At 52.7% G+C, this 12,462-nt stretch overlaps 1 protein-coding gene across 5 annotated transcripts in view; it reads right to left on the bottom strand.

Annotated features, from left to right (window-relative positions):
* Window positions 1-9,333: 9,333 nt before the first annotated feature.
* Window positions 9,334-12,462, bottom strand: part of LOC102036376 (ankyrin repeat and fibronectin type-III domain-containing protein 1-like) — a 177,781-nt gene continuing 174,652 nt past the window's right edge. For all 5 annotated transcript variants that reach the window (XM_031060504.1, XM_031060503.1, XM_031060506.1 and 2 more), the window contains one exon: window positions 9,334-10,529. In XM_031060504.1, coding sequence (XP_030916364.1) covers window positions 10,242-10,529 — 288 coding nt within the window. In that variant the 3' untranslated portion in view covers window positions 9,334-10,241. The remainder of the gene's footprint in view (window positions 10,530-12,462) is intronic.

The following is a 12,462-nucleotide window of genomic DNA, read 5'->3' on the forward strand; positions in this document are numbered from 1 at the left end:
GGTAGCCACCTTATTCTTGTTACTCCGGTCCAGGACCAAAGCTGGAACCTCTTCAACAGCCCAGAAGCCATCAACTCCCTCCTCTGTATATGTCTGAAGTCTGGAAAATATCTTAAATATGGGAGAGGAAAGGGAGGGGTTTGATCCTCAGCTGGTGTAAATCAACGGAGCTCCATTGACGTTGTTGGACGATTACTGAGACTTATGTCCTCTGACCCCAAAAATTTCTAGGGAGGGAGGTAATGACTGCAGAGCATTCCAGTGTTGCAAGAGATCTTCCTTCAGCCTGGCTTCAGAGGCTCCAGGGGCTGGGAAGCACAGGGATAAGTGTCTGGTGAAAGAAAGGGTGAAGGAAAGCCCCAAGGTACCCAGCTGAGTAGTACCAGCCAGAAGGGAAGCTGGAATCCAGAGACGCTGGGCTGTAGGGACCATACACCATGGGGACATTTCATCCTCCTGCACCTTTCTGAGTGTGGATGGCCCTGGATACAAACACCATGGTGTTCTCAGCCCCTTCTGGGCAGTGGTGGAGTCTAACGCTTCTGGTGCCCAGGGTACCCCAGAGCAGTCGGTGGCTCACCCCACATTGTCCACCCTGCCTGCCTTGGGACAGATTTCAGCTGTTGGCAATTGCCAAGAGGCACGGTAACACACTCTCCACTCCAACACTGCCAATCCCCTGACAGATGAGCTGTGTCCAGGCATCCCCGAGCGAGAGGCAGCATTTGGAGGTGCAGGCCGGGCGCCAGCACTGTGCTCCTTCCTGCGAGCAGCACCGAAAAGACCCTGGAATCAACATGTTTACTGACAGACTCCTGCGCTGTTGGCCTGCTTTTCTAAGGAAATGAAGCTTGTGCAATCACATTGTCTGGGGGTGTCTGTTCCTAATAACTTCTCAGTCCACCAGCCAACTCCAATCCAATTTGTCGGACGGGGAGAGGTCTCAAAATATTGCATGCTGCCCAGTCTCCCTGCAGTGTGCTGGGTCGCAAAATGGGGGTGGAAAACTTGGACCAGGTGAGGAACAGGAGCACCTTTGACACAAAATCATGGAGGAGAGCAGCAGGGTCACAGTTGGTGGCCAGTAGGCAGCCCCAGATCTGTTGGGAAGAGGACCTCTCCATCTGTGGCCAGAGCGGGATGCGCACCCTCAGCTGAGAGAAAATGCACGTTGGGAAGGACGGACGGAGCTGCGGCTCCTCCGGGCACAGAGTCTGCCCGAGCCACGGCTGCCAGAACACCTGGGGCTGAGCGCTGAGCAGCCTCCAGCTCCCCAAAGCACCGGGGCTGAGGGCCCTCAACTGCCAGGGGGCTCCCAGGGGGCAGAAGTGCCTCTTGCACTGGGGATGGACATTTCCAGGAACGGGCCCCTGGCCAAGCAGAGCGGGACCTGCGGCTGCCGGCCATCGCGCTGCATCTTGCTGCAGTCTGGACAGGATCTGGACAGCAGTGCCTTGTTTCTCCTTTGGATGCTGCTTTAATTTGCTGAAGGCATTCAATGGCCCACATGGTCTCTCCAGCTCAGCCCTGCCAGTAACATGAGCTTAACAGAGCTGGAGAGGACTATTTTTTTAAGCGCCTATACAAACATGATTTGTTTTGTAATAACTCTTCTTCTGTTCTGTTTTGAAGGGGATGATGGCTCTGGGATCTGAGGAGCTCCAAGACAGCTCAGAGCAGCTCAAATTCCTCCCCACGTGCTTTCAATTAACATCTTCATTAAACACCCGTTCAAAGCCACTTCCAGCCAGAGGATGACAGCGCAAGAGAGTTTGGCCTTGTGAAGTCACCCAGAATCGATGACAAATCAAAAAGCCTTGGTTTGTCCTGTACCAGCCACACATGCAAATGGGTGATAGCCGCCAACGGAGGGAGTGAGTGTCCTTGTTCAGCTCCTGATCACCACCCAGACCCAAAACCAGCACCCAAGCCATGGGGGGACCTGCTGCCTGTGCACTTGCTGGGAGAGGAATTGGCTGCAGTGGCAAATCACCTCCCCTGGCCTGGCAGCCTGCTCCCACCAGTGCCGAGGGCAGCTCTCCAGTTGACTTCGATGAGACCTGGCCTTCAGTTAACCCAGCAAAGCAAGAAGGTTGGGAAAGACATCTGGAAGGAAACATCACTACAAAATTGTCCAGATTGGTGTTTCTTAGAGACTCTCCATTGTATCATCTCCCTCTAATTTACTTAAACTGTGGGCATCCAGGAATCCCAGCCCCTGGCAGTGTGCAAACTGCCTGTCTGCATGGTCATGAACAGCCTTGTGTCCTCAGGGGTGACCAGAAGGGACCACAGCCTTCTGCTAGCAGAATTCCATCTCTGCTTGCATGGCAGTAATGGCACAAGCTGGCTCTGAGCCAGCCAGTCCCAGACTCGGTACAAATATTTGTATTTCAGCCTGGGGCAAAAAGGTATGTTTCCATTTTCAGTCAAGCCAATGAAACATGGGATTGAAATCCCTGTGAGAGCTTGGGTGCACTGATAATCCACACTGAGTGCTCAGCCTAGACTGCTGACCCCACCACAGGCTCTTCCCCTTTGTTAGGCATCAACAAATCTGAACCCCCTGGTGAAACCTGGCAGCACGGGGTCCCACCGTGCAGGCCCATCCACCTCTCTCTTCCCATGCTCCTTCCTGGTCAGGGTGTGCTGGGCACCACCACCTCACCATGGTGTCTCACTTGGTGCTTGCAACAGCCAAGGTGGCAGGACCAGGCAGCTCCTGTGAGAGGATAAATTGGGAATGGCCAGGGGCTGTCTGCCAGCCTGGGAGGGGGATCCAGAGTCATGTTTTACAGGGATAACAGGGGGACCTTGGAATATTCTCCCTCCCTTGGTTCTGTGCCCAAACACATATGGTAATTGGGGCTGTTCTACTAAATGTCACCCAAGGGACCTATTCTTTAAAGATACCATAGAATCATGGAACCACAGATTGGTTGGGGTTGGAAGGGACCTTAAAGCTCATTTTGTTCCACCCCCTGCCACAGGCAGGGACACCTTCCACTATCCCAGGTTGCTCCAAGCCTTGTCCAGCCTGGCCTCGGGCACTGCCAGGGATCCTGGGGCAGCCACAGCTTCTGTGGGCACCCTGTGCCAGGGCCTCAGCACAGATCCAGATACATGGATCTATAATCAGCAGTTCATTTCCCACATCCTTTAAGATAAATTTAGCAGACTTTGGCACCTGGTTCCAGTTTGCTGGTGACATTGCAGGGCAAACCTTTACAAGAGTGACAATCCAGCATGGACTTCATCTCTGCCGTGCTCCTGTACAGAAACCTCCAACCTGCTGAGCTCTGCACCAGTGGATGGCACCAGGCCAGGTTTGTTCTTAATACAGATCATTTACTGAGTGTGCGGCTCTTGGAGGAGCAGGAACAGCAGTGCTGGGACTGGGAGTAATGAATATCAGAGCACTTTGGGCCTAACGCCTCCCAGTGCTCTGTCCCACCACAACACTTGCCTGTGAACAACAGCACACATTCCAATCCTTTCCAGGACACTTCACCTTTCTCTGCCTCCTTCTCTATGCAGTGTGGCCAGGTGCTCAGTGGGATGGATTTCCACGACCTGACACCCAGGGCATTTATTTTCCAATGTTGAGGCATTTTTGGAAAGCAGCTGTGTTAAGGGAAACCACCGGGAGTCACGTTCACTGATACCAGCATGGTGACAGGTCCTGTTCAACTGCAAGCAGGAGCCAGGACATTGGTTTGCAGAGGGCTCTGTTGTGGTTTGGCTGTGGCTGGCTCCACACAGGGCTTTTGTGGAGAGAGGAATGTGGCTGGGTCCAGAGCAATGTGCACAGCTATTCCTGCCACAGCAAACAGCACCTTGATGGAGGAGCTGAGCAGCCAGGCCCAACCTGAGATGTCCTGGGGGCTGAGACAAGTGGGAGGTGGGGAAACTGATGGATGAGAGGCTGGACATGTGCTCGCAGCCCAGAAAGCCAACTGTGTCCTGGGCTACATCTTCACCTCTACAGAGCTGCCTCCAGATCTGGGGTCCTTGGCATAAGGACATGGAACTGCTGGAACAACTCCAGAGGAGGCCATGGAGATGCTATAAAGGCTGGACTCCCTCTGCTTTCGAGCCAGGGTGGGAGAGCTGGGGGGGTTCACAGAGAGAAGGCTCTAGGGAGACCTCAGAGCCCCTTCCAGGGCTTAAAGCGGGTCCAGGAGAGCTGGAGAGGGACTGGGGGCAAGGGATGGAGGGACTGGACAAGGGATAGAGGGGATGTTGGGAAGGAATTGTTCCCTGGGAGGGTGCCCAGAGCAGCTGTGGCTGCCCCTGGATCCCTGGAATTGTCCAGGGTGGACATTGGGGCTTGGAGCTACCTGGGACAGTGGGAGGTGTCCCTGGACATGGCAGGGGGTGGAAGGAGGTGATCTTGCAAGTTCCTTCCAACCCAAATCATTCTGTGAGTCTGTGAAGTCGAGGACTGCAATCCATCCATTTAAAAACTCTCAAAGAAAGAAGAGCAGAATCATATTTTGTTGCTATCTTCATGTGCAGATCAAATTAAACTACTTCAGGACAAGCACATTTGCATCTTCAAATGTTCTTTGAAGTCTGAGACAGCAAAGTGCACACTCAGATTTGAGCATGTGGTTTATGATCTATGGCATTAAGCTTGGGTTTGAGGGAATACTTCATTATCTTAACATATTATCTGTTGCATTTTTCTTTTTTCTTCCCACCAAAAAATGCAATTTTATACATATAGTATAAACGTTCATCAAGGATTTTTGGTTTCAACAGAAGGTATCTTCCAAAATTCTTGAGTTAGAATAAACTTGTAGATAGTCACTGGTTTGTTTCTATGTTTTGGTTTTTCAGTGAAAGTGAGTTTGGTTAAAAAACCACTCTGGTTTGCTTTTCCTTTTAAGTGGAAATAAAATAAAATAATGCACTACTGCTTCCTCATGAATTTGTATCTTTGTATTCTCAGTTCCTGTTTTCACATTTTAGAAGAGGACTTCCCTGTGTCCCAGGAATTTTCTTGGGATGGAAAGAGCTGTTTCCTGCCTGGTCAGTACATGGGTTTGGAGAACCTCAAGCCAAAAAATCCTAGACACACCAAAGTCATCCGGAGCTTTCCGATGTGCTAGTGTTACCTCGACTCTCATCTCCTCCAGACCAAGTGTCTTTGTGGTTGGGAAATTGCAGTCTTGCTCTAAGATCTGTGCTGCCCAGCCTGGTTCCACATGGGAAGTGGTTTTGCCCACAGCGCCCAGAGCAGACCAGTGTGGTTTCCCAGGGAAGACTGGGATCCTGAGCAAAGGCTCCTGGACACGAGCCTCAGGCCAAAGGGGTTTTGCTCAGCAGAGATGCATCTTCTGTGGGCATCTGGGCAGGGGATGGAAAGTGTGGGCACCCTGCAGCCCCTTGATTCACCAGCATGAATCCCATCACACCCCCTTGCAATTACACAGCAACGCCATTCATGAGCTCCACGGGAACAGTCCCTGACACTGCACAGGGGGAACAGAGTTCCTACAGATGGAGAACTAATCAGCTGAGTAATTGCATGTGCTGGGACAGCCCTGGAACTTCCACGCTGTTCTGGATGGCTGGGATGGGTCTTGCTCATGTCCTCACCTCCTGCTTGAGGGGAGAAAGGCTTTCACTGCCTTCAGTGGGGCAGGCTCAGAACATCTAATGTCTGTGGCGATTGCAGCAGCTCCTCAGCCATCCCCTACAACCAGAACAAAGGAGAGAAGAAGGGTCCCAGGCAAAAAAAAAAAAAAAAAAAAAAAAAAAAAAAAAGAGCAAACTTCAAACTTTGATATCTGATAAACTGAGCAACTCCCTCCCTTTTGGACAGGAGGAAAGCAAATCAGATACTTCAGAATTGACGCCAACAAGCTCCTGATTTTGGGCAGAAAATTCAGTGTCACAATTTGGGTTTATTTCTATGAATTCATACGACATGAGCAGAATACCACTGAGGCCCGGCTCCTCTGGCAATGGAAGTGAACACATTCCCATTACGCTGCATGGAGGTACTCTGGTTTTCCCCTGCTGTGATTCTGGACCTGGGCCTACCTCCAAGTGAAGGGAGAAGACCCGTTTGTCCACTCAGACAGGTTCATACTTTGTTTCACTGTGCCCAGGAGCAAAAACCAACACATTGATCTGCATTTTTGTGCTCTTAGTGATGGAATGACAATGACAGACAAAAAACCTTCCAAAAGTACAAATTATTCTGCAGCATTATCTCTTGGTGCTCCACAGCACCTGGAAGAGTAAAATGTCAGCTGCCTCCAAGGGAAGCTGGGAAATGCATCCCCCTGTGGGGTCCACTGCTGCCCTCAAACCCTGCTTCTTCTCACCTCCCAGATAAGCACTGCTCATACCCACCTCAGCCTGGATGGGATTTTTAAGGACACACATCTCCAGGATGTGGGATTATCCAGGGAGAGCTGGTACCAAACCCAGGGATGGTGTGTGCAGGGTGTTGGGGTGGTGCCAGTGTGTCCAGTGGGACCCAGGCAGGGACAGAGCCTCTGTGCTGGGGCACTGGTGGGACCACAACCCAGTCCTGGGCCCCTCATGACAGGAAAGACATTGAGGGGCTGGAGCGTGTCCAGGGAAGGGGACAGAGCTGGGGAAGGGTCTGAAGCACCAGGAGTGGCTGAGAGAGCTGGAAAGGGGCTCAGTGAGGTGTGTCTGTGCCTGGATACTGGCAGTGCCCATGTCTGGCAGGGCTGGGGACACAGGGACTGCAGGGACAGTGGTGTCTGTGCCAGGTGACACAGCTCTGTGCAGGGACAGTGTCCCAGCCCTCCAGGATTCTCTCCTGCTTTGTTCATGAAATACTGGAGAAAAGAGATGCTACAAAGCTTCCATGGCAGGAGACAGCAGGACTGAGCTCAGGCGCTTTGGGGATTCTCCTCCCCAGCCTGTGCCATGGTGCACGTGCCAGAGCGAGTGCCAGGTCCCCGTGGAGAAAACCCCTTCACCAACCCTCTGCACCAGTGCAAGGAGACCCACAGGGCTGACTCTGAATCCTGGTGCTGCCAGGGCTTAGTGCCCTGGCTGCCCCTCACCCAACACCTTGTCACACCACCTCAAAGAGCCACCATGGCTCCCAAAGGCCCAGCACCAAGATGGCAGCCTTAAAAACTGCCACAGACAGAGCCTGCTGCCTTGTCCTTGACTGTGGGGAAGGGCAGGAGAGTGTCTGAAGCTCAACGACCTGTTCAGAAAGAAAACATTGGTATGTGACCATGAAACCATCAAGGGAGAGAAGGAAAATAGGAAAAGAGACAACCACCTTGCAAGTGCCATTCTTCAAGGAATGCTGTACTGTAGGGGCCACAAAGAGGATGAAGGGTCTGGAGCACCTCCTTATGAGGAGAGACTGAGGGGGCTGAGCCTGGTTAGTCTGGAGAAGACTGAGAGGGGATCCCATCAATCCATAAAAATATCTCCAAGGCCAAGAAGATGGTGCCAGAGTCTTTTTAGTGGAGCTCAGCAACAGGAGAAGGAATAATGACCATAAACAAAAACACATGAAGTTCCATCTCAACATTAGGAAGAAGTTCTTTCCAAGGAGGGTGGCAGAGCACTGGAACAGCTGCCCAGGGAGGGTGTGGAGTTTCCCCTCTCTCAAGACATTCAAAACTCACCTGGACACATTCCTGTGTCACCTGCTCAAGTGACCCTGCCTGGGCAGGGGTTTGGACTGCATGATCTCCAGAGGTCCCTTCCAACCCCAAATGTTGTGTCATTCTGTGAGGAGTGTGTTGCATCAGGACATCAAACATCCCCGTATCCCTGGTTGTGGGGCTTCCCACGAAAAAGCTCTTCCACAACTCCTGCTCTTCCCACTTTGCATCCAACTCTGCTCCTACCAGGCCCCAGCTCCTTCTCTCTTCCTCTCCCCAGCAAGGGGAGGAGGTCCCACACTGTTCCCTGCAGCCAGGTGATCCAAGCTGCTGCATGGCCAGAGCAGCTCCTGCAGAAAATCTTTGCAGGGCCAGCGAGACCCTTGCAGAGGCAGAGCTCTGCACAGGGGGTGGGCAGCAGCTCCAGCTGCAGACATCGTGCCAGGCCCACCCCAAAGAGCAGCACCTGGCTTTGGGTCATGGCTCCGTCTCTCTTGATGGAACTGGACTTCTAAGAAAGGAGAACAAATTCTTAAGGAAAAGGGAGGGCTTCTTCCCTTCTGGGGTCAAATAAAAGGGCATCAGGAGTTGCATGGCTCCATGCTGAGGAGCATCAGGGACACAGATGTAGCTTTCTGTACATAGCCCTGATCTAACACTGAATTCACTCTGTGACTTTCAAAAAGGCACTTAGTTTTCCACCAGCTGTGCCTTTCCTCAGGCTCTGAGCATCAGTAGGTGACACATGTAAAGGGAAGGGCCACCCTGCAGCTCCTGCCTCTTTGGGATGTCAATGCCTGTGGATGCCCAATAATGACAAACACCATGGGAACCTCTGCACTCACCAACCCACTTCTTCCTTGACCTGGGGGAGTGGGATTGGTTTTAACTTGAGGCAGAAGACAAGCAAAGGAGAGAGGAGATGGGAGAAGGGCCTTTTACAAGTTCCTTTGTCGCTCGCCTCCATGTCCCGTGGCGGTGCCTGCACTGACGTCAGTGTGGTGCTGGTTGATTGGCACCAGCTGAGGGGCTGGCACAGCATCCTCCCCTCCACAGTGGCTCTGACGTGGGGCAGGAAGGGTTCGTGCTGGGATGTATTCCTGCCTGTGCCACACTGGTGGCCACAAGGCGAGGAATGAGGAACCTCTGTGGAGTGACAGCCGACCCTCATGGCTGCCCCCAGAGCCCCTCCTGCTCCCTGGCACCCAGTGGGGGCTGCTGCCCAGCCCTGGTCCCTCTGTGCCAGGGGAAGGACAGTGAGGTGGCTGCTGCAGGAGCATCAGCATCAGAAGCCTCGCCTGGCCAAGGGGTGCCAGCCTGGCACCTTCCTCACGGTGTTTGTGCCAGCTGTGACACAGCTGTGAGCTCTCGCTGCCATCCCTGCTCCTCTCCAGGTGCTCTTCCCGCAGTGGAGGCTGCAGGACCTGACTTGGGCATCCAGCCCTACAGCTCTGGGGTTTCACCAGCCCATGGAGGTGATGCCTTGGCACGCCCAACCTTATCTTGCTGCCTTACAGAGCAACGAATCCCAGAAGAGCATTTTTGACTAGTACTTTGCTCCCACACGTGATTTGTGTGTTAATGTAACGCTGCACAGCGTGGGAAGCACCCCACTAAACACTCCTGGGAAAGAGGAGCCCAGCCCTTGGAATCAGAGCTGGTTTGGGAGATGGATGATGGAATGCTACGCACCCAGCCACAAGAAGGACAAGTGATATGCAGTCAGCAGCAGCCTTCTTTACTATGGACCACAGGAGATCAGAAAAGTAACCTTGTTAACAGGAGACCTAGTGGCTAACAAAATGTCATGCTGTAGGACGGACTAGAGAAGCACAATCACCAGAACAAAACGGCACCCACGGGGACAGGGAAGCCCAGGGGATTGCAGGAGATGCTCTATAGCAAATCTCTAGTGTGGTATTGACACATCTGTGAGTGCAGGGGGCTGGCTGCATGTGTTCCTTTAGTCTTGGACACAAGTCAAAGGGTCTTCACCTTTACCCAGCTCCAGTGGCTCTGGCACAATGATTATTGACTTTTTTCAGAATAAAAATACTAATATAATTTTGTTCCAAGAACTTTGTGCAAGAATCATTTCTCCAGGTGCAGTGAAAGGAGGGCAGATAGGAAAATGCCCTTCCCAGGGTTGTCCTTGTGGCTCCTGCCCTCTCCTCACTGACACCACAGCTCTCCGCAGCAATCCTCTGTGGCTTTGCCTTCAGTGAATCCCAAACAAGGTTTCAAGGTTTTTCAGAAAAAAAGGGAAAAAAAAAGTATTGCTGCTTCTTCTTGTAATATTTTTCCTCTCTCTCTCCCCCCCGCCCCGTTTCTCCTTAAAAATGTTTACTTTCAAAAATTCCATTCCTGCAGAGATTCCTCCTGAGCTCTGAGGTCTCTGGACTCCACCCTCTTCTTCTCCAGTCAGAAAAACTGAGTCTTGATGTCTCTTTGGTTAAAAAAAAAAATTAAAAAATAGCACAAACAAAGAACACACAACCCAGTATGATCCCATTCCACCCCGCGGACGCCTGATGAGAGGGTGCCTGTGCAAGAAGGAAGCATCAGAGACGAGCTGTCTGCTCTCTGGAAGCCGAGGTCTCTGCTCTGTCCCACCGCTCTCCTCTCTCATACGGTGGTCGCTGGCCCGTACTGGAGCACCAGAGGGGACGTCTCCTTGATGCGGACCAGGAACCGCCCCTCGGGCTGGCTGGTGTGGAGGGACAGGGGCAAGAAGTCATCGGGGAGCCACCGCTCGCTCTCGTTGGCAGCGAACACCAGCCCGAAGTGCTCCAGCTGCTCCTCGCTGTAGCAGACGGCGGCTGCGGCGCCCAGCACGTCCCGCGCGATGCCGTTCATCTCCAGCACCACCAGCTTCACCACCTCGCTGGCAGGCGTCTGGCTGCTGATGTGCAGCTGTGGAGAGAGAGATGGCACAGATGGAGAGATGGGAGAGACGGATGGTAAGGGGGAGGAATGAGGAGGAACATGGGCCGGAGGCAGCGAACGGTGGGGAGGAATGGTGAGGGTGGAGGAACAGCTGCCCAGCGGTGCCTGTGAGCAGCAGGCTGGCACAAAGCCATGGGCACACCATGCCGAGGGAATGCCCAAGGGGTGCCCCTGCATGCCAGGGCCCAAACTTATGAACTACTCTTCTGCCTCTACTCCTGTTTCCAAGCCCTTGCCACTCAACCCTTGCATGTGTCACCTACAGCTCTGCTGAGGCTGCCCCACTATCTCCTCACCTGGAGCTGGAGAGGGACAGTCCCTGTCGTGCTCCTGATACCATGGGGGGATCTGTGTGAAGTCCCTCTTGTGAGCAGGGTACAGACCCTCAGACCAGCTGGATCACAACAGCTCTGACAAACTATAAATTTCATCCCGTGCACAAGCTTGGGGTTCTCCCACCAAGAGCTACCCTTGCCCTCTGCTTCCCAGGGGACAGCCCTGTGAATCCCAAATCCTGTCAAGAAAATGAGCTCATCAAGGCCCTGGCTGCTAACACCGGGAGCCACTGCTTGGCTTCAAAGGCCCCAAGGCAGGACATCCATCCTCACCCAGGCAAAGCAACACTTCCTTTGGCACATCTGTGAGGGCTTGCAGAGCGCCAGGAGTGCTGCCCCGGCAGGGTGGTCCCAGCCCTGGCCCACGTGAGCACTGCCAGCCCTGAGCAGCCGTGGCAGGGCTCAGCCATTCACACCAGCCGAGGAGCTGCCTTTGAACTCGCCTTTCTTCGAGGAGAACATCGTAAAACGCTTTCAAGCAGGCGTGTCCAAAGCTTTGCAACTTCAAAAACCACATGGGCAGCCCGCCAAGTGCTTCAGTTCCATAGAACTCTATGGGCATTCCTCAAATGGAAAATAATCCAGCAAGGCAGAGTTGTCTCTGCTAGGATGTCCCAGCTGGGTGCAGAGACACTGGCTATCAAACCTCCCCAGCAATAAACCAATCGGCCTGTTGGCACTGTTCTTCCTCTGCCATTCCTTTAGGGTTGCTTTCAACCCATACCAGTCCATGATTTAATGATTTTCTGCTCCACCATCCTCTGTCCTGGGCACCAGGAATGTCTCAGAAAGGAAACTTCAACAGGGAAAGCATCTCCATGGCTGGGAGCAAAGGAGGCCACAAAGCCAGAGGGGCACCTGCCCAAGATGTGTGTCCTGGGAGATGGTCCTCTATGGGAGACCCCACCTGGAGCAGGTGTGAGTGATCAGAGCTGGTGGTGTCAGCTCTTGGCAGCAAAGCCCTCATGGAAAGGAGTCAGGTCACACAGCTGCTCCAGCATAGTCTGAAGGAGCACGGAAGGAGCTCTGCCTGCTGCCCCAGCTGGAACTGGAGTGGCTTCTGCCACTGGAATTGCCAGAGGCTGGAGACAAAAAGCTCCTGCCCTCCCTCCCCTAATGAGGAAGGCTGGAGCAGAGACCACACACCCGGGAAGGGGAGGCTGTAGGAGGAGCATGGCCAGGGCAGGGGTGACAGCTGAATTTTGGCCTGGAAGTATGATGTGTTTGAACACATCATCACATCGGGATGTGGCAAAGACACCATCTTAAACAATGGATTCAGTTATTTTATCAGTAGCTCAGATATATCAAGGAAGATTTGGATTTTTGCTAATATACTCATCTGCCATTTTGGTTTTTTCTCCCCTATTAGAACACTCAGGTTTTTCTTCTCTCTTATTTTAAACAAAAAAACCCCCAAAACAAACAAACAAAAAAACCCCAAAAACAAACAAACAAAAAAAAAAACCACCAAAAAAACCAAAAACAAAAGAAAAAAAAACCAAAAATGTGTCCTTTGCTCTCCCTGCCCACACTGGGAGGCACCAAGCTACTGTCACCTGCTG

The sequence above is a fragment of the Geospiza fortis genome, unplaced genomic scaffold (assembly GCF_000277835.1).
Source record: "Geospiza fortis unplaced genomic scaffold, GeoFor_1.0 scaffold114, whole genome shotgun sequence".
In the NCBI taxonomy this organism is placed as follows: Eukaryota; Metazoa; Chordata; class Aves; order Passeriformes; family Thraupidae; genus Geospiza; species Geospiza fortis.